The sequence below is a fragment of the Salvelinus sp. IW2-2015 genome, linkage group LG2 (assembly GCF_002910315.2).
Source record: "Salvelinus sp. IW2-2015 linkage group LG2, ASM291031v2, whole genome shotgun sequence".
NCBI lineage: Eukaryota > Metazoa > Chordata > Actinopteri > Salmoniformes > Salmonidae > Salvelinus > Salvelinus sp. IW2-2015.
In genome coordinates this window covers 24,014,705-24,041,634 of record NC_036839.1, presented here as the reverse complement: position 1 = coordinate 24,041,634, position 26,930 = coordinate 24,014,705, and the positions used below count along the sequence as shown (strand labels likewise).

Genomic DNA, 26,930 nt, shown 5'->3' with positions numbered 1-26,930 from the left:
CAAAGAAAATAAACACAGGTTCTCTGATAGACATTCATTCTTCATGTCACATGTTGCTATGGAGCCAGGCCCTGACCTAATTTACTTACCTTTAACCCCAAATCCCCTATCAATAAAACATGTATCATTTTACCATCTGCCCCTGAGGGAGGGGTGTGAAGAGAAGAGCACACACACACAGTCTCTCTCTCTCGCACGCACACACACTTAATACTTCCTTTCAGAGGTGGTATGGTTGTTTCGTGCTCTGCTGTAAGCCCGTAATCCTTCTGTCGCCATGGTGAGCCCATGCCTCAGGAGGAGTCAGCACCGCAGACTAAACCTTGGGCTGTGAACTTTAAACTGGTCTTGGATCAGTCTTAATACATTGGCCTATTAACCTGTTGTGTGTGTTGAATTGGACTAGGATCTGACTAACCACACAGGCTTATTAACCTGGCTGGTTCATGCTGTGTGTGTGTAATAATAGTCATAGGTCAGTCTAAATACACAATAGGAACAGTTTAACCTCTCAAATGGGGCTAAACTGTTGTGGTTGAATGGATGTGCAGTACTATTGACGTCTAAAAAAAGGCTTCTCTCCCTGTATTTCTCCTCAGCTTGGCGTTAACAAATTGCACGCTAGCTACCGAAATCTTTCCTCCAGCCACCGGTAGCCTTACGCCGGTCAGACTGTTGCTTTGCTTCCCATGGTGCAGTGCAGCACAGGCCAAGACGGGACGGGGCCGTTCGTTCGTTGTGTGTAGAAGTTGGCATGGTGCTGTGTAGTTAGGACCCCAGCCAACTTATTCTGCTGGAATGTCCTGTCTGAATGGAACCCCCTCCTACTCCTCTCCTTCTTTCCCTCCTACCCTAGCCCCCTCCTCTCCTCCTTCCTCTCTTCCCCTAGCTCCCTCCCTCTCTCATACCCCTCTCCCCTAGCGTCCTCCCTCATTTTCTCAGAGAGCGTGACAGAAAAGCTGTTTTAATTACCCTGTCCAGGCTAGGTCTCTCTCTCTCTCTCTCGATATTATTATCACTAAGTACTTCCTTAGTGGATGACCCCCTGTGCGTTCCAAATGGCACCCTATTCCTTATATATAGTGCACTACTTTTGACCAAAGCCCTATGGGTCCTAGGTCAAAAACCGTGCACCATATAGAGACTCGGGTGCCATTTGGGATGCAGACCCTCTTCACTTCAATGTAGAGCCCTGATCTGATCCTTGCTACTGCTGGCTGTGTCTGGACATGAAAAGTTAATGTTTTCCCTTTGCTCTGAGCATCACAGACAAAAAACACACACCAGTGCCCTTTGTTAATAACACATGTCTCTGTCTTTAGGGTGAGATCACACCCGACCACAACAAGAATAAAGGTTGTTGTCTGGATGTTTGACACATCTAAGAACATTATTATGGGGGATGGAATCCAATAATATTTTTAAAGACATTTAAGCAAATGTAATGATGAGGGAACATCTACAGGTGTTGAGAGCACACAGATATGTAAATGAACACAAACAAAGTTAACACAGTTTAAGAAGCATGTTCCCATGAGGTGGGTGGATCAACTCCACTAAGCGATCCACAGAGATGAAAGTAACTGCCTTGAAGTGACAATGAGCTGCTTCACGGACACTAACTAGAATCTGATGAGAACATCCTGGCTGTAACTAAACCTTTCTGCACTGGAGGCTCACATTTACATTTTACATTTGAGTCATTTAGCGGACGCTCTTATCCAGAGCGACTCACAGTTAGTGCATTCATCTTAAGACCGCTAGGTGGGACAACAACAAATCAAATACATTTTTATTTGTCACAGGTGTAGACCTTACCATGAAATGCTTACTTACAAGCTCTTAACCAACAATGCAGTTAAGAAAAATAAGAGTTAAGAAAATATTTACTAAATCAACTAAAGTTTTAAAAAAGTAACCATAAAATAACAATAATGAGGTTATATATACAAGGGGTACCGGTACCGAGTCAATGTGTGGGGGTACAGGTTAGTCGAGGTCATTTGTACATGTAGGTAGGGGTAAAGTGACTATGCATAGATAATAAACAGCGAGTAACAGCAGTGTAAAAACAAAGGGAGGGTCAATGTAAATAGTCCTGGTGGCCATTTGATTAACTGTTCAGCAGTCTTTTGGCTTGGGGATAGAAGCTGTTAAGGATCTTTTTGGACGTAGACTTGGCGCTCCGGTACCGCTTGCTGTGCGGTATCAGAGAAAAGTCTATGACTTGGGTGACTGGAGTCTTTGACCATGTTTTGAGCCTTCCTCATAGTAAGGTGGGGGTTGAGGGGGGTGCTGTGTCATTATTTCAGATACTCTTTGAAGAGGTAGGGTTTCAGGTGTTTTCGGAAGATGGGCAGGGACTCTACTGGCCTAGCTTCAGAAGGAAATAGAATCCCTTCTATCCATTCAAGTAGTTCTATGTCTATGATTACATGCAGTTTTGGATAGTCTACACTACTGTAGAGTCTACAGAGAGCAAAGTGAGAGGGTGTGTTCTAGACACTTTCAGCATTGTCTTGCCAGAGGAGAGTGAGAGTGTCAGGGTGCAAAAGTGTGTGAGGGGAGGCTGGGGCAGTGTGTCCCTACATTGCTGCTCACCCAGGGGGACAGCTGGCAGTCCAGTGCCTGTGGGCCCTACCCTGTACCATGTACCCAACCCCTGTACCTGCCTCTTGTTGTCCCTGTGGCCCAAGAAACAATGCAGCTGTCTGGGTGATGGAACAGGCCTACTCGGTCTATCCCCCTAGATCAGAACAGCTCCTCTCTCTCTGGGGCTCCTTCCTTTGTCTAATAAGAGGAAGTTGTTCCTATTTTCTTGTTTTCAAGTTAGGGTATGCCAACTCCAGTAGACTCTGAGTACCACTGACCTACTTGACCCAGACCCTTTCCATATCACTCCATCCTCTTCAACAGCCCACTCTCCCTGCCTCGCATCCAGAATTGTTGGGAGCCAGGAGACATGTTTGGATAAACGCTGGAACTTCTCCCCACAATCATCTCCCCATTAAGTTTTTACAGGGTGGCTTTTTGTTGCTTCTAACGTACAAGTTGACTTGTGTCTGAATGTGTCTTCTCTTTCATATAAAGGGAAGAGAGAGGCTCGTTGGCAGACGTCCAAAGTAGAACAGGGTTTCCCAAACAAGGTCCTGCCCCCCCCCCCCCCCCAAAAAAACTGCAAATGTAGTTTTTTGTGTAGTGCTAGGGCAAAAACCAAAACGGGCACCCAGGGGGGGCCCTAGGACCGAGTTTGGGAAACCCCGGTGTAGAACGTTACAGAGACTGAGGTCCTGTAACGTGGAGGGCGAGGATGTTCAATTACACTGACTTGATGTCATGATGAACACTGTTTTGTTTTAGTTGTGCTACTTGACAAGCAGTCAATGATGGGGAAAGGAACATATACATTACCTTCTTCATGATTAATGCCACAACGCTTGTAAACAATTCCATGCAAGTCAACCATTTCTAACAACAATCACAGTTGTTGGGACAGTGCATACCTGAAACCATGCATTTGTATGTCACAATAACCCACAAATTAGGTTACGGTACAACAGGCAATCATGAGAACAATAGGCTCAATTGCGACTAAGTACCAGTAATGTCTTGCTTTGTGTTTGCAGTTCCCAAAGAAAAACATTCAAAATATTCCTGTTTGGCCTCCAGGCAGACAGAGTCGAGTTACAGTGGCATGTTTTCTCAGCCATGGCTTCAGGAGCCTCCATGAGTCTTTGTGCAGTAATGAAGCTAAGTACATATCAAACAGGAGGCTGCCAAGGAAGGAGCCATCATGCTCAGAGAAGAAAGTTGAAGAAAGTTTCCTGTCTTGTCTTCAAACACCACTGCTCAGAGGCAAAGCACTGCGGTGGGCTTAGCCTCAGTCCTTATAGCTTTAGTCCTTTTCCTCTCAGGTGGGACATGAGGCCACAACAATCTCTGTCGTTTGCCTAGGTTTGTGCTCTGTTCGTGGGCTAAGCTTTGTAGTGTGGTGCCTGTCCATCAAAGTGACAGGGGGCTCTGCTGGGCTTTAGTGGCTTTAGTGATGACCCAGGAATGCTGACTCTTGCAGGTAGAACTTCCCCTTGAAATCACGCACACACACCCTCATTGCCTGCTTCCACATCCCCCTATCTCCTTCATCACCCTATCCCACACAGGAGATAATGATCTGTGCCACCTAACCTCTGACCCCTATAGTCTCTGCTCCCCAGGTCATCTCTGACTCACTGGAGCGCATGATGCTGCACAAAGAATCTTAATACAGAGATCCCAGAGACCAACCAGCCAACCCAAGAGAGCTGGCCTGGCCTCCTCCTTCTCCTTCTTCTCTTTCTCCTCACTGCAATGCACACACACTAGCCTGGATCCAGTTATAAAAACATATGCTTTCACTTACTCCCATTTGTGGAGTAGAATCAGGGCAATTGTTGGGGTGGCATGTGCTGCTGAATATCCACGCTTTGATTTTATTCAGCATACATTTAAAAGGGGAGGATGTTAAAGGAGGAGAAACTGAACTGGTTACAACTTAGAAAGTGTTCATAAAGACAGCTAAAGAGGGTCTAAATAGGCTCAGACTCAGATGTATTCATCACACTAATTAATGAATGTCTGTTGTTTTTAACAAGACGTCCCATTAGCTATGAACCTTTTTATGGCAGGAAATTGTTGATTTGTGCATTTTTCTAGTCTTTCACATAAACACACTCATCGTGAAATAACTGTGTGTTTCATCCCTTTTACACATAGAGCGCTATTAAGAGACACAGTACCCGGGGCGAACGATCCAGACCAGACTGATTGTAATTTAAGGTTTCAATTACTGGTATTATTGGAACAGTAAAAAGGTACAGTTACACCCCATGCTGTGGAGGTATGGAGCAGGAGTACATCATCCTCAGCTAGCTAGCTTGGTGAAATGCCTGCTGCTTCTCTTTGTTGACTCATTCCAGCTCAGGACAGCAAGTAAGTGCTCTCTCTCCTCTTACATGAACCACTACTAGTGTGTACGGTAATAATGGTTTAGCTGCTGCCTGTGAGGTGAGCATCTCCAGTATAGCAGGGAGGTTTTCATCTCAATGCTGTTGTTCCTTGTTTATGTCCAGACTGTAGCACTCCTTCACATGGGCACCTCTACACGCACGCACACACACACACTTACACACACACACCAAGTTCAAAGGGATGGATCGCAGCAGGTCTTTGTCATCTCTCATGTTTGAGATGTAGGATTCCTCAGGACCACTCTTTATTTAGTCATTCTTCTTCATGTGTGATAGTGCCAATATTTGACACAAAACTGCTCAGCCAGCCCTCTGAAGTGGTTATGTTTGCTGCATTATAGCTTTTTACCCTTTAAAATATTTCACTGGAAAGTCTTTATTGAAGTGGATTTTCTCTCTCGCTCTCGCTCTCGCTCTCTCGCTGTCTCAAATTCAAAAATTCAAGCTGCTTTATTGGCATGAAAAACATTGTGTCAATATTGCCAAGCAACAATATACATTGTAATAAAATTATAAACAATTACAAATAATAATATAAAATGGCAGTAAATAATAATACAAAATTAAATACAAAAATAATAACAATAAAAGGGTAACAGTCAATAGTAGAATGTAATGTAATAAATATAAAAATATAAATATGGAAAATGAAACTATAACTAACTTATAACTAAATAACGGTCATCTTCACCATTACATCAGTACTACAACTACTATCATCATTACCACTACTTCTACCACCACCATCACTAAACTGCTATCATTACCATTACCAACCATACCACTACTATTTGGAATGATAAACAACAATAATAATAGTAATAACAATAACAGTAATAACAATAATAGTAATAATAAGTAAGTTACTGCTTACTATGCAGATGTTATTATTCAGTGTCCCTCCGGCTATGGCAGGCAAATACATATTTGGCTGCAAGAGGAGCCATTGCTCCTTCGCCCATGAGTATTTTTAGTTTTTCCTCTGGGTTTAATAAGTTCAAATTTGGAATAAATGTAGTCATTTCTGTGAATAATGAATCTCTTGGTGAGGAATATTTATCACAGTAAAGGAGAAAGTGCATCTCTGTCTCTACCTCCCCTGTCGTGCAGTGACCACATACACGCTCCTCTTTGGGTAGCCATGTCTTTTTATGTCTGCCGGTTTCTATTGCCAATCGGTGGTCACTCAGCCTGTACTTGGTAAGGATCTGTCTCTGCTTCGTATCTCTGACAGAGTAGAGATAWTCAGCCAATTCATATTCTCTGTTTAGGGTCAGATAGCAATTTAGTCGGCTTTGGGATTTTGTTTCGTTTTTCCAATGTTGTATATATGAGTCCTTTGATTGGTTCATGATTTTGTTTATTGGAATTATTTCTTTTGAAGCAGTGCTGGTGTCAGCTTGGTTGGTTAGGTCCAACACCAGCTGACTGAGAGGGCTCGTTTCTGSGCTCAGCTCTTGGGTTTGAAGTGCTTTAAATTGCAGACTTGAATTTGGACTTGAATTTAGATGTAGCTGAAATTTTAATGATCTTTTCTGTATTTTCATTATTACTGGAAAGCGGCCCAATTCTGCCCTACATGCATTAGTTGGTGTATTTCTCTGGACTTGTAGGATTTTCCGACAGAATTCTGCATGTAGAGCTTCAATTGGATTGCCATAATTTGTCCCACATTTTAAAGTCCAGTTTATTGAGTGGCCCCTAAACCTCACTTCCGTAAAGAGCTATTGGTAGGATTACACTGTCAAATATTTTGGTCCAAATTCTAATTGGGATGTTGATTTTGAATAATTTCATTTTTATTGCATACAATGCTCTGCGGGCTTTTTCTTTGAGTGCATTTACTGCCATATTAAAGTTTCCCGATGCAGATATGGTCAGACCAAGGTAGGTGTAATTTTTAGTGTGTTCAATTATGGTGTTGTTCAGGGTGAATTTATATTTGTGTTTCTGACATCAGTATTTTGGGGGGGAAATCATGATTTTCGTTTTTTGGAAATTTACTGCCAGGGCCCAATTATGGCAATATTGCTCTAGAATATTAATGTTCTGTTGAAGACCTTCTTTGGTTGGTGATAGAAGTACCAAGTCATCAGCATGTAGCAGGTATTTCAACTCTGTGTCAAATAGTGTGAGTCCTGGCGCTGGAGAATGGTCCAACATGTCTGCTAATTCATTGATATAAATGTTGAAAAGATTTGGACTCAAACTGCAGCCTTGTCTCACACCTCAACATTGTGAAAATAATTATGTTCTTTGGTTTTTGATTTTTATTGCACACTTGTTTTCTGTGTACATACATTTTATTAAGTCATACACCTTACCACCAAGCCCACTTTGGAGAATTTTGTAGAATAGCCCTTCGTGCCAAATAGAATCAAATGCTTTTTTAAAGTCAATATAGCAAGCAAAGATTTTGCCCTCTTTTTTTGGTGGACTTGAGCTTTGCATTTAGTTCTTGTTGGGTTATTGGGTAATCTAATGGATTTTGGTTGTTTTTAATGACTGATTCAAGGATGTTCAATTTTTCTTTAATTTCTAATTGGTTCTGTTGTAAGTCTTTTTGTGGGATGTTTTTGTATAGATTATCAAAATAAGTGTTCCAAATTCCTACATCTTGTATGGCTAAGTCTTGTGGCTTTGTTGTGCTTAAATTGTTCCACATGTCCCAGAACTGATTTTGGTCAATTGCGTTTTCAATTTCATCAAGTGTCTTGTTGGTATAATTCAATTTCTTGCGTTTGTTTATACTGTTTCAGAGTTTCAAAGTATTCATATCGTAGCTCTGGGTTGTTTTGCTGCTTATGTTTTTTGTTTGACATTTGTCTTAGGTGTTTTACATTTCTCTCTCTCTCTCTTTCTTCCCCCCTCCCTGTACAGGTCCTCACCATCTCTTCCCCACGTTTCACACACCGATCCCAATCGATATGCGTCACCACGAGGGGAGGTATCATTACGAGCCACATCCCCTCCACGCCATGCATGGGTAAGTAAGACTAATGTACTCATTAATTCATAAAGTGGTGGTTTGAATTTAAGTTCAGATTTGCACCAGTTGTGTTGCACAGGAGGGCAGAATGTGAGTGTTTATGGCCAAGGCATCTAGCTCAGTGGTGCCCAAACTCTTTATAGTCCCGTACCCATTCAACCTCCAGCTGCGTACCCCCTCTAGCACCAGGGTCAGCACACTCTCAAATGTTGTTTTCTTTTGCCATCATTGTAAGCCTGCCACACACACACTATACGATACATTTATTAAACATAAGAATGAGTGTGAGTTTTTGTCACAACCCGGCTCGTGGGAAGTGACAAAGAGCTCTTATAGGACCAGGGCACAAATAAAATATAATAATAATAAATAACTTTGCTCTTTATTTAACCATCTTACATATAAAACCTTTTGTTAATTGAAAATTGTGACTAACTCACCACAGATTAATGAGAAGGGTGTGCTTTAAAGGATGCACATAACTCTGCAATTTTGGGTTGTATTGGAGAGAGTCTCAGTCTTAAATCATTTTCCACACACAGTCTGTGCCTGTATTTCGTTTTCATGCTAGTGAGGGCCAAGAATCCACTCTCACATAGGTATGTGGTTGCATAGGGCATCAGTCTCTTAACAGCGTGATTTGCCAAGGCAGGATACTCTGAGCTCAGCCCAATCCAGAAATCAGGAAGTGGCTTCTGATTCATTWAAATTTTCACGGAACCATTGTTGCAATTTCGATGAGGCTCTCTTATTCAGATATCGGTAAGTGGACTGGAGGCAGGACATGAAGGGATAACGAAACCAGTTGTTTGCGTCATCCATTTCGGGAAAGTACCTGCGTAATTGCGCATCCAACTCACTCAGGTGCTTCGCTATATCACATTTAACATTGTCCGTAAGCTTGAGTTCATTTGCACCCAAAAAATCATACAATGATGGGAAGACCTGTGTGTTGTCCTTGTTAATGCAGACAGAGAAGAGCTCCAACTTCTTAATCATAACCTCAATTTTGTCCTGCACATTGAATATAGTTGCGGAGAGTCCCTTTAAACCTAGATTCAGATCATTCATACGAGAAAAAACATCACCCAGATAGGCCAGTCGTGTGAGAAATTCGTCATCATGCAAGCGGTCAGACAAGTGAAAATTATGGTCAGTAAAGAAAACTTTAACGTGTCAATACTTTGCCCCTTGATAACCAGCAAACTTCTGTATGTTGTAAAAGCGTTACATGGCCGCTGCCAATATCATTGCATAGTGCAGAAAATACATTTGAGTTCAAGGGCCTTGCTTTAACAAAGTTAACCATTTTCACTGTAGTGTCCAAAATGTCTTTCAAGCTGTCATGCATTCCCTTGGCAGCAAGAGCCTCTCGGTGGATGTGGCAGTGTACCCAAGTGGCGTTGGGAGCAACTGCTTGCACGTGCGTTACCACTCCACTATGTCATTGGCGTACCCCCGATGGCATTGCATACCCCAGTTTGGGAATACCTGATCTAGCTAAATTGTTGGGCACTGGCTTCTGTTTCAGTTTGTTAAACCTTATCTTTAATTAAATGAATGTTTTCTGGAGTGTGTCCTGTTCTTTACAAGAATGTGAATGAGCAGGTCAGTCATCACCCTGGAGTGATTTACCCTCGGTGGTCCCGCCATCTCTCCCTCCTTTCATCCAAGTCAGAGAGAGAGAAACCTTTCCAAACGGAGAGAGAGAAAGCCAGGTCCATATTAAAGACAGATGATACTGAGAGAGAGAAAGGAGAAAATAAAGAACCAGTCGGTTTAGCACCAATACAACAGAATGTTAACATTTCCGTTGGTATCTCCCTTTCGTTTCATGGTGTGGGACTTGGAAAGCTCTGTAGTTCCGCTGGCAGGGTGCGCTGAAACGCTAGGGAGCATTGCCAGAGAGACATCCTCTTCACATTAGAGGAGATCCACAGAGAGGGATCTGTCAGACAGACAGACTGAGGCAGGCAGGCATGCAAGCTATCAAGAAAGAAAGATAGACAGAACTTTSGCCAAATTGGGCTTATTTTTGTCATTCAGGCTCCACCCAAACTGACACATTTCTTTCCAGTCCACACCTTTTAATTTGTTGTCCGTCCCAGAAAAAGTTTGGTCTGCTTAACATTGCCAGCTCTCCTCTCCTTTCTCCGCTTATCTTAAAAAACACAAAGAGGTGGATGAAACAAATCAATAGGTTTGTGGGACTTCTATTTGCATTCCCAGATCTGATGGTGATGGTGATACATACTTGGTTCCTGCAGTGGAAAAGCTATTCATCACTAGACAAACCAGGGAGGAGGACGAGTGGAGTTGGAAACAGAGTTCTTACTCCGACTGCCATGATTAATGTGATTTGATCTTGACAGTGCTCCCCTAATTCATCAAGCCCCTGATCTAGCTGTCTGTTCCTCCGCCTGTGCCAAAATCACCCTAATTACATATACCTTGCTCTGCAAATTAAGTAGCGGTGTCATATGTCGGCGGTGTATGTCGCTTTGTTACCCGCACTGCAGTATGTCAGGGGTTCTGCTTCCTGTCTACCTGAACAAGACGGCTCCGCACTGAGACCCTTCATCACTGTTTGCTTGGAAAATAATGAGGGCATGGGTCATTTTGTCAGAGCTGTCATATTTACAGCTATCGGACTATTCCTACTCTGGTAGAAGGGATGGATGCTGCCTTCATGCCTGGCTGGCAGCGCCTCAGAACAGAGCTAGCAATGGGACAGTTCCTTCTCTGTTTATAGCTAGTTTCCATATACACTGAGTGAACAAAACATTAGGAGCACCTTCCTTATATTGAGTTGCAACCCCATTTGCCCTCAGAACAGCCTCAATTCATTGGGACATGGACTCCACAAGGTGTCGAAAGCTTTCCACAGGGATGCTGGCTCATGTTGACCCCAAAGCTTCCCACAGTTGTGTCAAGTTGGCTGGATGTCCTTTGGGTGGTGGACCATTCTTGATACACACGGGAAACTGTTTAGTGTGAAATGTGCCTGGCACCTACTACCATACCCCTTTCAAAGTCACTTAAATATTTTGTCTTGCCCATTCACCCTCTGAATGGCACACATACACAARCCATGTCTCAAGGACTAAAAATCCTTCTTCAACCTGTCTCCTAGCCTTCATCCACTGATTGAAGAGGATTTAACAAGTGACATCAATAAGGGATCATAGTTTTCACCTGGATTCACCTAGTCAGTCTATATCATGGAAAGAACAGGAGGAACAAGAACCAGAGTTCCTAGGGAGGGATGCTGCATCAGTCAGTACCTGGCTAGATAGGCCTCTTAGTTACTCATGGATATGGCTAGATGCACCAAAGACATAAGAGTAAACTGCCTGGAGCATTTCGCTGGTCTGGACTAGGGGAACTTCCGGCGCCGAAAAGAGATGGCCGCCTCGCTTCGCGTTCCTTGGAAAATATGCAGTATTTTGTTTTTTTACGTGTTATTTCTTACATCGGTACCCCAGGTAATCTTAGGTTTCATTACATACAGTCGGGAGGAACTACTGAATATACGATTAACGTCAACTCATCATCGTTCCTACCAGGAATATGATTTCCGAAACGGATCCAGTGTTTTGCCTTCCACCCAATACAATGGATCTGATCCCAGCCGGCGACCCTGTGCGACGCCGAAAAAGGGGAATACGAGGCGGTCTCGTGGTCAGGCTTCGGAGACGGCACATCGGCTCCACTCCCTAGCATACTACTCGCCAATGTCCAGTCTCTTGACAATAAGGTTGATGAAATCCGAGCACGGGTAGCATTCCAGAGAGACATCAGGGATTGCAACGTGCTCTGCTTCACGGAAACATGGCTAACTCAAGGGACGCTAACGGAGTCGGTGCAGCCAGCTGGTTTTTCAGGCATCGCACCGACAGAAACAAACATCTTTCGGTAAGAAGAGGGGCGGGGGGTATGCCTTATGTTAACGAGAAGTGGTGTGATCATCATAACAACACAGGAACTCAAGTCATTCTGTTCACCTGATCTAGAACTCCTCACAATCAAATGTCGACCGCATTATCTACCAAGGGAATTCTCTTCAATCATAATCACAGCCGTATATATTCCCCCCAAGCAGACACATCGATGGCCCTGAACGAACTTTATCTGACTCTTTGTAAACTGGAAACACAACACCCTGAGGCTGCATTCATCGTAGCTGGGGATTTTAACAAGGCTAATCTAAAAACAAAACTCCCTAAATTCTATACAGCATATCGATTGTGCTACCAGGGCTGGAAAACTCTAACGACCATTGTTATACTAATTTCCGCGACGCTTTAAGGCCCTCCCCGCCCCCCTTTCGGAAAAGCTGACCACGACTCCATTTTGTTGATTCACGCTACAAACAGAAACTCAAACAACAAGCTCCCGCGCTCAGGTCTGTTCAACGCTGGTCCGACCAATCTGAATCCACGCTTCAAGACTGCTTCGATCAGCGGATTGGAATATGTTCCGCATCGCGTCCAACAACAATATTGACGAATATGCTGATTCGGTGAGCGAGTTCATTAGGAAGTGCATTGACGATGTCGTACCAAAGCAACGATAAAACATTCCCAAACCAGAAACCGTGGATTGACGGCAGCATTCGCGTGAAACTGAAAGCGCGAACCACTGCTTTTAACCAGGGCAAGGTGACCGGAAGCATGACCGAATACAAACAGTGTAGCTATTCTCTCCGCAAGGCAATCAAACAGGCTAAGTCTCAGTACAGAGACAAAATCGAGTCGCAATTCCCAGCTCAGACACAAGAGGTATGTGGCAGGGTCTACAGTCAATCACGGACTACAAAAGAAAACCAGCCCCGTCGCGGACCAGGATGTTTGCTCCCAGACAGGCTAAACAACTTTTTTGCCCGCTTTGAGGACAATACAGTGCCACTGACACGGCCCCTACCAAAACCTGCGGGCTCTCCTTCACTGCAGCCGAGGTGAGTAAAACATTTAAACGTGTTAACCTCGCAAGGCTGCAGGCCCAGACGGCATTCCCAGCCGCGTCCTCAGAGCATGCGCAGACCAGCTGGCTGGTGTGTTTACGGACATATTCAATCAATCCTTATCCAGTCTGCTGTTCCCACATGCTTCAAGAGGGCCACCATTGTTCCTGTTCCCAAGAAAGCTAAGGTAACTGAGCTAAACGACTACCGCCCCGTAGCACTCACTTCCGTCATCATGAAGTGCTTTGAGAGACTAGTCAAGGACCATATCACTCCACCCTACCGACACCCTAGACCCACTCCAATTTGCTTACCGACCCAATAGGTCCACAGACGACGCAATCGCAACCACACTGCACACTGCCTAACCCATCTGGACAAGAGGAATACCCTGTGAGAATGCTGTTCATCGATTACAGCTCAGCATTTAACACCATAGTACCCTCCAAACTCGTCATCAAGCTCGAGACCCTGGGTCTCGACCCCGCCCTGTGCAACTGGGTCCTGGACTTCCTGACGGCCGCCCCCAGGTGGTGAGGGTAGGTAACAACATCTCCACCCCGCTGATCCTCAACACTGGGGCCCCACAAGGGTGCGTTCTGAGCCCTCTCCTGTACTCCCTGTTCACCCACGACTGCGTGGCCATGCACGCCTCCAACTCAATCATCAAGTTTGCGGATGACACTACAGTGGTAGGCTTGATTACAAACAACGACGAGACGGCCTACAGGGAGGAGGTGAGGGCCCTCGGAGTGTGGTGTCAGGAAAATAACCTCACACTCAACGTCAACAAAACAAAGGAGATGATTGTGGACTTCAGGAAACAGCAGAGGAGGCACCCCCCTATCCACATCGACGGGTCAGCAGTGGAGAAGGTGGAAAGTTTTAAGTTCCTCGGTGTACACATCACGGACAGACTGAATTGGTCCACCCACACAGACAGCGTTGTGAAGAAGGCGCAGCAGCGCCTCTTCAACCTCAGGAGGCTGAAGAAATTCGGCTTGTCACCAAAAGCACTCACAAACTTCTACAGATGCACAATCGAGAGCATCCTGTCGGGCTGTATCACGCCTGTACGGCAACTGCTCCGGCCACAACCGTAAGGCTCTCCAGAGGGTAGTGAGGTCCGCAGAACGCATCACCGGGGCAAACTACCTGCCCTCCAGGACACCTACACCACCCGATGTCACAGGAAGGCCATAAAGATCATCAAGGACAACAACCACCCAAGCCACTGCCTGTTCACCCCGCTATCATCCAGAAGGCGAGGTCAGTACAGGTGCATCAAAGCAGGGACCGAGAGACTGAAAAACAGCTTCTACTCAAGGCCATCAGACTGTTAAACAGCCACCACTAACATTTAGCGGCCGCTGCCAACATACTGACTCAACTCCAGCCACTTTAAAAATGGGAATTGATGGAAATTATGTAAAAATGTACCACTAGCCACTTTAACAATGCCACTTAATACAATGTTTACATACCCTACATTACCCATCTCATATGTATATACTGTACTCTATATCATCTACTGCATCTTGCCATCTTTATGTAATACATGTACCACTAGCCACTTTAAACTATGCCCTTTATGTTTACATACCCTACAGTACTCATCTCATATGTATATACCGTACTCTATACCATCTACTGCATCTGCCATGCCGTTCTGTACCACCACTCATTCATATATCTTTATGTACATATTCTTTATCCTTTACACTTGTGTGTGTGTGTAAGTAGTAGTTGTGGAATTGTTAGGTTAGATTACTGTTGGTTATTACTGCATTGTCGGAACTAGAAGCACAAGCATTTCGCTACACTCGCATTAACATCTGCTAACCATGTGTATGTGACTAATAAAATTTGATTTGATTTGATTTTGATTTGGAATTTGGCAAAGTTCTTTGGAGAAAGATTGGGACATTTGGGGAAAGATGCATTCATCCCTCAACAGTACACTACAGTGCTTGCTTGCTCTGAGACAGTGTAACAGTACAGAGCTTTGCTTTGAGACAGTGCTTATAATGTGCGGTGTAGGCCTAAAGTGGATTGTGGAAATGGGCATCCTCTGTGTGAACCCACAAGTCAGTGAAGAGGGAAGCCAGCCTCTTCTCTCTGCCAACATGTTGGAGGGGGTAATTAGTATCCAAAATCCAGCCTTCCGTTCCCAGAACATAAACGGCAACACAACGAGAGGAAGCAGAAAACAGATCCCCACTCATTCCAGATCAGCAGGACCGCTATTTATTCTTTTTGGGAGTTGGATCCAAATTGCAGCATTGAACTGAACTGAATTCTGCCCCAAGGTTTTGTGAGGTGGAGCTGGAGAGCTGCGGCCTGCACCACCCCTGTACGCAAACACATGCGGTCCAGCTTACCAGGCAATCAGTCTAGGCTTGGAATGTGTTGATTAAATGGACTTTCCAGATCAGCTATTTGTTTTTTCTAGTTTAAAGTACAGTTCCCGAGCGTGCGTTAGAAGGGAAGCCGATCTTGAGCATGCTGATTGGTTAGCGTTGGAAGATTGGGTTAATCCTGAGCATGCTGATTGGGTGTCAGTCCATTGACACTCAGTTTTTTAGGATGTTGGTTCTAGCCTTCACTCAGTACTAATGGAAGGATTTAAAAGTTCCTGTGAATTATTGCGAGGAATGCATTCATGAAAGGACAGAAGCAGCTATCAATCAAATGGTTTGAAAATGTCAAGATTTATCTGGCAAATTTTGATAATTTGGTTTGAAGAACTGCAGAAGTCACCAAGTTGAATCAGAATAAAAGATAAGTGTGTCTTTGCATACTAGCTACTGTCCCCACTAGGTTTCTAGGTCATCCTGATTCCTTTGTCTGCTGTACACAGAGTCCACTTGTTAAAGAATAGTATATCATCAAAGTTTGAGTCCAAATCCTCAGCATCCTGATGAAGAGTCCCAAAAACAACTAGGAGCTCACTGTAGCCCCATCCCCAGCCCCTGTGGGGTAACACAGCTTGCATCCCAAATGGCACCCGATCCCCTTTATAGTGCACTACTTTTGACCAGAGCCCTATGGGCCCTTGTCAAAAGTAGTGCACTATATAGGGAATAGGGTGCCATTTGACACACAACCACAGTGATTTATCTCAATGGGAGTGGCTGCCCAGAAGTACAGACGAGAGTGTGTCACGTCGTAATTCATCTGCTGAGCCAGTAGGGAAAAACATGCCAGAGAGGCAAATACTAACTTGTTGGCGGTTCCAGACAGCCAGGCAAAGAAAGTAGAGAGAGAGATCCACTGAAACAGGATGCCTGAATTCACATAACCTTCAGTGTTGGGGAGGAGAGGTAAAGGCTGCTATCTGTCTGTCTGTTGGTCCAGAGAAAGGCTTCCTTAACTCCTTGTTCCACCACCCTGGAGTTGCTGGAAAGACTAAGGCTACTTAAAAAGAGGTGTTGAATACAGTAGGTACAGGTGGCCCTAACCAGCCTATGTCCATTTACTGCCCTGCCCCACACCAAAAGGACCGCACAGAAACATCCCCCTCCCCTATCCTCTGTACTCCACATGCATACACACAGTTATGCACTTACTCATATGTTTTTGAAGCTCAAACAAGCAATCCCTTGTCCAAATGCACTTTTTCTCACACTAGGAATCTAACAATGGGATAGCAGAGAGTAGCTACATAAGCTGGTAATCATACAGTGAAGCAAACAACAATTACCTCAAGTGGAAATGTACAGTACTGTAGTTTGTGTGGCTTGTATTCACTCTCCACCTTTTACTCCTCCTACAATATACAGTGCATTCGGAAAGTATTCAGACCCCTTCACCTTTTCCCCATTTTGTTATGTTACAGCCTTATTTTGAAATGGATGAAATAAAAAAAAATGGACTCATCAATCTATGCACAATACCCCATAATGACAAAGCGAGAACTGTTTTTATTTTTTTATTTTAGCAAATGTATTAAAAATAAAAACAGATACCTTATTTACATAAGTACTCAGACCCTTTGCTATGAGACACAAAATTGAGCTCAGGTGAATCCTATTTCCATTGATCATCCTTGAGATGTTTCTACAACTTGATTGGAGTCCACCTGTGGTAAATCCAATTGATTAGACATTATTTGGAAAGGCACACACCTGTCTATATAAGGTCCCACAATTGACAGTGCATGTCAGAGCAAAAACCAAGCCATGAGGTCGAAGGAATTGTCCGTAGAGCTCAGAGACAGGATTGTGTCGAGACACAGATCTGGGGAAGGGTACCAAAACATTTCTGCAGCATTGAAGGTCCCCAAGAACACTGTGGCCTTCATCATTCTTAAATGTAATAAGTTTGGAACCAAGACTCTTCCTAGAGCTGGCCAAACTGAGCAATCGGGGGAGAAGGGCCTCGATCAGGGAGGTGACCAAGAACCCGATGGTCACTCTGACAGAACTCCAGAGTTCCTCTGTGGAGATGGAAGAACCTTCCTGCAGCATTCCACAAATCAGACATTTATTATAGAGTGGAAAGACGTAAGCCACTCCTTAGTAAAATGCACATAACAGCCCGCTTGGAGTTTGCTAAAAGGCACCTAAAGGACTCTCCGACCATGAGAAACAAGATTCTCTGGTCTGACGAAACCAAGATTGAACTCTTTAGTCAGAATACCAAGCGTCATGTCTGGAGGAAACTAGGCACTACTCATCCCTTGGCCAACACCTTCCCTACGGTGAAGCATGGTTGTGGCAGCATCATGCTGTGGGGATGTTTTTCAGCGGCAGGAACTAGGAGACTAGTTAGGATTGAGGGAAAGATGAATGGTGCAAAGTACAGAGAGATCCTTGATGAAAATCTGCTCCAGAGCGCTCAGGACCTCAGACTGGAGCGAAGGTTCACCTTCCAACAAGACAACAACCCTAAGCACACAGCCAAGAAAACGCAGGAGTGGCTTCGGGACAAGTCTCTGAATGTCCTTGGGTGGCCCAGCCAGAGCCCAGACTTGAACCCTATTGAAAATCTCCGGCGATACCTGAAAATAGCTGTGCAGCAGTGCTCCGCATCCCAACCTGACACAGCTTGAGAGTATCTGCAGTGGACAATGGGAGAAACTCCACAAATACAGGTTTGGCAAGCTTGTAGCATCATACCCAAGAAGACTCGAGGCTGTAATCGCTGCCAAAGGTGCTTCAACAAAGTATTGAGTAAAGGGTCTGAATACTTATATAAATGTGATATTTCTTTTTTTTTTCAATTATAAATTAGCAAATATTTCCCCAAAACATTTTTTGCTTTGTCATTATGGGTATTGTGTTTAGATTGTTGAGGGGAAAAAACAATTTAATACATTTTAGAATAAGGCTGTAACGTAAAAAGAATATGGGAAAAGTGATTCTGAATGCCTTCTAAATGCACTGTACATAGCTACAGACAAAGATAAAGAGACGACTGTCTGTCTTCCACTCTCCCAATGACTTCATAATATAAATAATAATAATAATAAAATAAATTATAAATGCCATTTAGCAGATGCTTTTATCCAAAGCGATTTAAAGCCAATTTATGCTGGATCTGAAAATGTGGTCGGAGGCTCCGTATGGAGGGGGTGACGCAATTGAGAAACCTCCGGAGGCATGCAGAGGCCAAATCGAGCTCCGTGCCAAATCGAGCTCCGTACTGCTTCACCGTGCACCTCCCAAATTTTGTAACAATGTGGAGGGCTTCGTATAGCTGGTTGACAGTAGGTGGGCCGGGAGGTCCTGTATAAACACAAATTCACTTTCTTGAAAACTTCCTTCGCAACAGCTCTGCAGTGCTACAGGAAGCGCATGAAGTATGAATGCCCTGAATTCTGCAGAGGCCGTATCGCAGTAAATGCTATATGGCCACTGCAGACATCAGATTGACCATGCAGGACCTTTCACAGTCATGCTTTTATACATGTTACGTACGGGTGGTCCCGGAAATCAAACCCTCTATCCTGGCGTTGCAAGCGCCATGCCCTGCTAACTGAGCTACAAAGGACCATTTCCGTTTCCTCAGTTTAGTCTGGTAGCCACCCATGGCGCTATGTATGATGGAATTCTCTTTAAATGACAGGTTCTGATGTAGAGACTGCTCTCCCAGGCTCGTTTGTTCAGGGTTGTTGCACTACATACTCCGTCTGTGACTAAGACCTGTCTGTGGAGAAACAGTTCAAGTAACATCTTGTCAGAAAGAGGGTGGATTGACAAGACTTCAATAATAGTAGCTGCCAGAGAGGTCTCCTATTTGTTGTCTCCTGACAGGCCAAGGTAGTACATTTCACCTCATTATCAAAGACTCAAACATGCACGTGTGTGATTAATGGTGTTTGTTAACATGTTCTGTGTCATACCGTGACAGACAAATAAGGTTTCGATGATGATTATGTGTGAAAACTGCAATGTGTTACTGCGGTATTTTGAAGCTCAAAGAAAAAGGCATTCAGAAACGCTTCACCATTGAAACAAAGGAATTCAAGGAATTTAAGAAAGGTATATGTGTCAATTGTATGTCATTTCTCCATTTGAGCTCTGATCAAATAAATAATTTAAGTCTGGGAGGTAGGGCACGACCAATTCATTTTGCACCAGTCAGGTCAGTTGTTGTTCATCATTCTTGCACTTCAAGCTTGTTTAGATTCCATCTAGGAGGGGGCTCCCATAAGGGAGAGCATTCACAGCCTCCACAAACTAGCCAATTTCAATTTCACAGTTTCAATTAAGTTTATTGACTTATATTCCAAATGCTTGAAAGGAGTCCATACCACTGTATGTATAAACACAACATTGGCCTCTTATCTGGCTTTAAATGTTTATTAAGAAATGGCACATTTGAAAATGTTCACTTGTGTACTCTGTGTTGATTCTCTGTGGTTGAGGTCGGGACCACAGGCGAGTCAGTCAACGTCCAAAATTGTACCATATTCCCTATTTAGTGCAATACTTTTGACCAGGGTCCATAGGTTTTTGGTCAAAAGTAGTGCACTATATAAGGAATAGGGTGCCATTTGGGATCGCAGCCTCAGCCGGCTCTAAAGGCTCTTTGGGGTCGTCACACCTCAGATCCCACCGCTGCCTCCAAATGACACTCCCCCCACAGCGCAGCGATAACCGGGAACACTGTGGCTAAACATGAAGGACGGTGACCAACCAGCACGGTCCGTAGTAAATTACTCAGACAGATAAGAGCACTCTGGTGCCAGTTTTACGAAACCTGGAGCTTCAGGGAAGCTGAACGCTAGTCTGTGAAACTTGCACAGGCCTCTAGACCCGCGCCTTGTGGAAGCTCCAAGGGGAGGGAATCAGCTTGTGTTTTTGTGTATGGAGCGTCTGTTTCTTCTCAGCTCCCCCAGAACAGAACAGAGACCTCTTTATGGGCCGTCCATTGGAGGGGTTGACGGCAGAAAGTTGGCCATCAGACAAGGCTGGTTGTCTGTAGGCGTTTACTGGAAACGGAGGGAGCAGCAAGAGCTGGGTTGGGTTGGGTTGGGTGCAGGTTGGCTSCCATACAGAGAGGGGTATAAATGAGCGACTGAGGTGAACCCAGGCCTTGCCAAGAACGCTAACATCTCAGACCCACCTTTCAGACCCACAACCAGCCTCTGCCAGCTTCTCATCCCTATGGATTTCAGTGAGAGATCAGTATAACCAAATCCACAGATTTTACGGGAAGAAGCCATATCAGTATTTCAACTATTTTCTTTACCTCATGTACTCCTGGCACATATCAGCATTTACTACGGAAATGTGTGTTGTAAGTCTAAGGTCCACGTAGTATCTAATATGAATTCTTATCATTATAACTAATAGATATTAAAACATCTTTGTGTATACTAACTTATATCGGCTTCAAATACTTTTTTCTTCAAAGCAAGAGCATTTTTAGTGTGGTGCCTGCCTGCCCTGCAACTCATCAGTTGAGCAGACTGAAGTCTGGTACGCTGAGCCCCCAACCCCACCGTCCCCACTTTCCCCCATCCTCCCCCACCTCCTCATCCCACTCTCCTGAATCCACCCCCATGTCCCGCTCCACTTCATCAACCCTCTCCTCCCACCTCCCCAATGGACAGCATACTATGACTCATTACAGTGGTAATTTGGAGACTAATGAAGTGTGAGGACGTGGTACTGGCCTGCTTTCTTTAAAAACACCTCCTGACACATCTACTCCTTGGTTAAGAGAAGCAGCCTGTAGTATAGGAGAAGCCTGTAGGCCTCTATAGCAGCAGACAGAGAGTGGAGAGGTGAGGACGTGGTACTGGCCTGCTTTGTTTAAATCCTGACATCTTCTCCTCTTCACCTGTTTCCAGGTGCTGTACTGCCTGGCTCACCACACACAGAGGTTTCAATTAGACCCAACAACCATATTAACACAAGGAGTAGCATGCCCCTTCAAAGAACAAGCTTTGCCAAAAACAGTTAAAAGAACTGTGCCAGCGGCCAGCAGACACCCGGCACGGTATTCGGTGTTCTATTCTGGCTTCAGGGAGTAGCTATCAAGAGTTACAGCAGCCTCCTGGCTGTGTTTCTACAAGCAGACCTGCTAGTTACCTGCCAACAGATGACACATTTATATCCCCCTGACTGTGACCTGTGGGCTATATTATCAATGACTCAACTTTAGTCAGGGTATCTTGTTCTATTAATCTGGTAGCTTGAAGGTGGCCGACGAGACGCCTCAGTTTTTTACAGTTACATCCGGATGGATGTGCTGACTCGTAACAGGGCTAAGTACTAATATGAGAGACACCTTGGCTGTGCCCACCCAAACAGACACCCAAACAGTAGGCTTTTTCATAGGAGTGTAGTCTGAGACCCTCAGTCTCAACTTGTTCAATGCTTCAGGCAGGAGCGGTTCACTAGGACAGATCAGGAAGTAGTAGTGGATCTGGATTGACATGTACATGTTTTCAGGGAACGACCTGAATGGCAGACATACAGCACATGTAAACCACTAACATGTTCAATTCACAAAAATCCTGCTGTACAAAACACTGTTTTGCATTACTCTTTCAAGGTATTCATGCTTGTGCATGGTTGTCTCTTTCACTCTATTTCTGTTACTAACTCATTTTCCCTCTCTCTTTCCAGACATCATGGCCTAGCAGGCAGCCCGGTCATCTCAGACGGCATCTCTCTGATCCGTCTGTCCCCCCACGCAGCAGGGACGGGGGATTCCCCCTTCAGCCCCCCTCACTCCTACGTCCACCCCCAGATGGAGCACTACCTCCGCTCCATGCACAGCAGCCCCACCCTCTCCATGATTTCTGCTGCCCGTGGACTCAGCCCTGCAGAAGGTGAGACACACACATACAAACTACTGGCAGTTATAGGGGAGCTTACTGTAACAGAGCATTAAAAGAAATACAAAATATTAAAAAGTGCATCATATTTTCTACGCCCATATCTGTCAGATTGTACATGATATATATACAAATGCTAAGAATAAGACAGAAATATAGTTTGAAAGTTGTTATGTAAGGGTGTGTGTTGATAGATTTACAGACATTCGGTTCAGTTTTAAGGAGGTGAGATGAGAGGATCAGACTGTGTTTAAGGGAAATAACACTTAATGGATAGTTCTCGCTATAAACACAGAGAGAGAATGTCTGGAACACATCTCCCAGAACACACCTGGGTATATGTTGTTATGTTGTTTACACACCAGATTACCCACCATACTGTGAAAATTTGTCTAACACCTAATACACTCTGCTACATTAAAACTTTCTCCTTTCATCCTCTCATGTAATGGGATGTGTATGGTTTATACAACGGGTGGGTCTAATCCTGGACGCTCATTGGTTAAAACCGCATTCCAACCGGTGTCTATTCCACAAGTTACCACCGGCTAAAGCTATGACGTTGAAATGCCTATTTACTCTGTTCCATCTGATTGCGCAATCCACTGTCTCATCAGCCCAGCCTGGCAAGTTATGAACTTGATCTCCACTATAAAAAGTTATGAACTTGATCTCCACTATAAAAAGTTATGAACTTGATCTCCACTATAAAAAGTTATGAAACTTGATCTCCAACTATAAAAAGTTATGAACTTGATCTCCACTATAAAAAGTTATGAACTTGATCGCCACTATAAAAAACATGTAGACATTATCTCCCATTTCTTTTAGACTAACAATTGGTTTTCAATAGCGGTAAAACTTGCTGTCTTTCCCTTTGATATTTGCAACATTGTTTCAGTATTGAAATTCAATCTCCAGCTGTCCCATAGTAATGAACGTGTTGGGAGTCAGAAGGAGACAGACAGACAGGCAGGCAGCTTTTCTCAGCCAGTCGAAGTCATGAATCAGCATAATTTTTATGGATATTTACAAAGAAAATATTTACAATTTACCGGTTAAAACGAAACGAAGTAAAAACAGGTCAAACGAAACAGTGCAGCTAGTTTGCAGTATTTCCAGCTTCAGTTTGAAGTGATTGTGTTAGCTGTGTTGTTGGCTAGCTCCTCTGAACAACAATGTCCTGACGAGAGAGCACATTATCTATGCCAGGTGAAATAGTGTATCATTAGCTCATTATTATTGATGTATCCAAATAAATATCACTAGAAAACAGCTTAAACAAACGCAGCTACTTTGTTGTTATTCTGGCTGTGCTGTTTGACGTGACTGTAAATTATCCGTAGTTGGCTAGCTAGCAAGCAAGGGATAAGGACGTTGCCAGCCAGTATGGCAATAGAGCATTTAGAACAAAGTCAGGGTTGCGTCCATAGATGCAGAACAAAAAGACTCAACGACTGGGTCACGTCACCGGCAACCAAACCGATAGAACGAACGACCAGCTGGCTTGGGTAGCAACCATAGATTTGTGTCGGGACTATATTTTGTGGAAGAATGAAATAATATGAATACATTTAAATAAAGTTTTTAATGAAAATACATACAGTTGAAGTCGGAAGTTTACATACAGTTAGGTTGGAGTCATTAAAACTAGTTTTTCAACCACTCCACAAAATTCTTGTTAACAAACTATAGTTTTGGCAAGTCGGTTAGGACATCTACTTTGTGCATGACAAGTAATTTTTCCAACAATTCTTTGCAGACAGATTATTTCACTTATAATTCACTGTATCACAATTCCAGTGGCTCAGAAGTTTATATACACTAAGTTGACTGTGCCTTTAAACAGCTTGGAAAATTCACAAAAATTATGTCATGGCTTTAGAAGCTTCTGATAGGCTAACTGACATCATTTTAGTCAATTGGAGATGTACCTGTGGATGTATTTTAAGGCCTACCTTCAAACTCAGTGCCTCTTTGCTTGACATCATGGGAAAATCAAAAGAAATCAGCCAAGACTTCAGAAAAAAATGTGTAGACCTCCACAAGTCTGGTTCATCCTTGGGAGCAATTTCCAAACACCTGAAGGTACCATGTTCATCTGTACAAACAATAGAATGCAAGTATGAACACCATGGGACCACACAGCCGTCATACCACTCAGGAAGGAGACGCGTTCTGTCTCCTAGAGATGAATGTACTTTGGTGCGAAAAGTGCAAATCAATCCCAGAACAACAGCAAAGGACCTTGTGAAGATGCTGGAGGAAACGTGTACAACGTATCTATATCCACAGTAAAACGAGTCCTTTATTGACATAACCTGAAAGGCCGCTCAGCAAGGAAGAAGCCACTGCTCTAAAACCGACTTAAAAAAGCMAGACTACAGTTTGCAACTGCACATGGGGACAAAGATCATACTTTTTGGAGAAATGTCCTCTGGTCTGATGAAACAAAAATAGAACTGTTTGGCCATAATGACCATTGTTATGTTTGGAGGAGAAAGGGGGAGGCTTGCAAGCCGAAGAACACCATCCCAACCGTGAAGCACGGGGGTGGCAGCATCATGTTGTGGGGTGCTTTGCTGCAGGAGGGACTGGTGCACTTCACAAAATAGATGGCATCATGAGGAAGGGAAATTATGTGGATATATTGAAGCAACATCTCAAGACATCAGTCAGGAAGTTAAAGCTTGGTCACAAATGGGTCTTCCAAATGGACAATGACCCCAAGCATACTTCCAAAGTTGTGGCAAAATGTCTTAAGGGCAACAAGTCAAGGTATTGGAGTGGCCATCAGAAAGCCCTAACCTGAATCCTATAGAAAATTTGTGGGCAGAACTGAAAAAGCGTGTGCGAGCAAGGAGGCCTACAAACCTGACTCAGTTACACCAGCTCTGTCAGGAGGAATGGGCCAAAATTTGACGTTTGACCCAAGTTAAACAATTTAAAGGCAATGCTACCAAATACTAATTGAGTGTATGTAAACTTCTGACCCACTGGGAATGTGATGAAAGAAATAAAAGCTGAAATAAATCATTCTCTCTACTATTATTCTGACATTTCACATTCTTAAAATAAAGTGGTGATCCTAACTGACCTAAGACAGGGAATTTTTACTTGGATTCAATGTCAGGAATTGTGAAAAACTGAGTTTAAATGTATTTGGCTAAGGTGTATGTAAACTTCCAACCTAAACTGTAAATCATTAAATGTTGGTTACCTGTTGTATAAAAGTGTACACTGTGTGTGTGTTTGCATGCGTGAGCGTGCATGAATGTGTGAGTGCTTACGTGAGTGTAAGAGAGCTAGAGAGAGAAAGAAAGAGTGTATGTGCACATGCTAGAATGTGTGTATACGTTTCTGAACAAATGTTTGGGTATCGGAAACCATGGAAATTAGCAAGGACTAACAGAGCACATTTCCCTCCCCAATATGGAGCTCATATGATGACAGGCCTGTCCTCACGACCCTGTTACAACAACAGGTTGAAGAGAGTAGAGAGAGCTGCCTGAGAGGCTACAAAGGCTGAGAGATAGAGCTGTCTTAGATACAGATAAATCACTGAGTGTACTCCCCTGTTGACTTTAATGGCTCTGTGGCTTTTAGGAGAAGCAATGCGGAAGAGATTCTGTCACTGATAAAGTGGCAGTAGTGGCAAAGAAGTATGTCATAAAATGGAGGGCATTAAGCTTGAGTGAACATAAATAAAGTTGTGTAAGCGTGGAGCCTATCGGAGAATACTGTAGATAATTCTCGAGATAGAATACCTGTAAAGTAGTTGTAGACAACTTGTTTTGAGTGTAGTTTTAGTAACCTAATGCCTGGACACTACTGTTAATTGTCCCAGAGATTATTATTTTTCCTATGTTGTTGTAGAGCTATAGAATCAGTCCATTTTATCAGCATATCAACTTGGTTACATCAAGAAAGGGACAGATCTTCCAATTATAGGAAACATCCACACCCTTTATAGTCAGTGTTGTCAATGTCTACTATATGTCTGATACAGCAGTGTAGGGTCACCCCAAACCATGTAAATGAGATAGAGCCTCCTTGCTCTGCCTTCTGTCTGTTGAATTCCCTGGCTTTATGAGCTGGTTTCACCGGGACGACTACTGGTTTTATCCTCTACCCTCCACTACCATGCTCCTGTCCTTGTGTCTGTCTCATCCACTACCCTCCACCATCCTCAGTCTGTCTGTCCAGTCCACTACCCTCCACCATCCTCCGTCTGTCTGTCCAGTCCACTACCTTCCACCATCCTCAGTCTGTCTGTCCAGTCCAGTCCACTACCCTCCACCATCCTCATTCTGTCTGTCCAGTCCACTACCCTCCACCATCCTCAGTCTGTCTGTCCAGTCCACTACCCTCCACCATCCTCACACACACACACACACACAACACACACACACACACACACAACACACACACACACACACCACACGACACACACACACACACACAGCCATAAAATGGCATCCATAGTGGTAGAGAAGGGAACCCTTGAGCATTACGGAAATATTGATGTAGAACGTGTTTAAACCTGCACCCTGTAACCACATTTAAAAGTGTCACAAGCTGTAGAGTGAGATGTAGATTTGTTTTCTTTCCTTTTGCAGTGAGCCACTGTGGCCTATAGCCATAACTGTGGCTCCTCCCCCTGTTTCCTGCTCTCCA

At 43.9% G+C, this 26,930-nt stretch overlaps 1 protein-coding gene across 1 annotated transcript in view; it reads left to right on the top strand.

Moving 5' to 3' along the window:
• gli2a (GLI family zinc finger 2a) overlaps window positions 1-26,930 on the top strand; it is a 118,907-nt gene that overhangs the window by 63,651 nt on the left and 28,326 nt on the right. Inside the window, exons 3-4 of the mRNA XM_024006695.2 lie at window positions 7,887-7,992; window positions 22,042-22,247. Coding sequence (XP_023862463.1) covers window positions 7,887-7,992; window positions 22,042-22,247 — 312 coding nt within the window. The remainder of the gene's footprint in view (window positions 1-7,886; window positions 7,993-22,041; window positions 22,248-26,930) is intronic.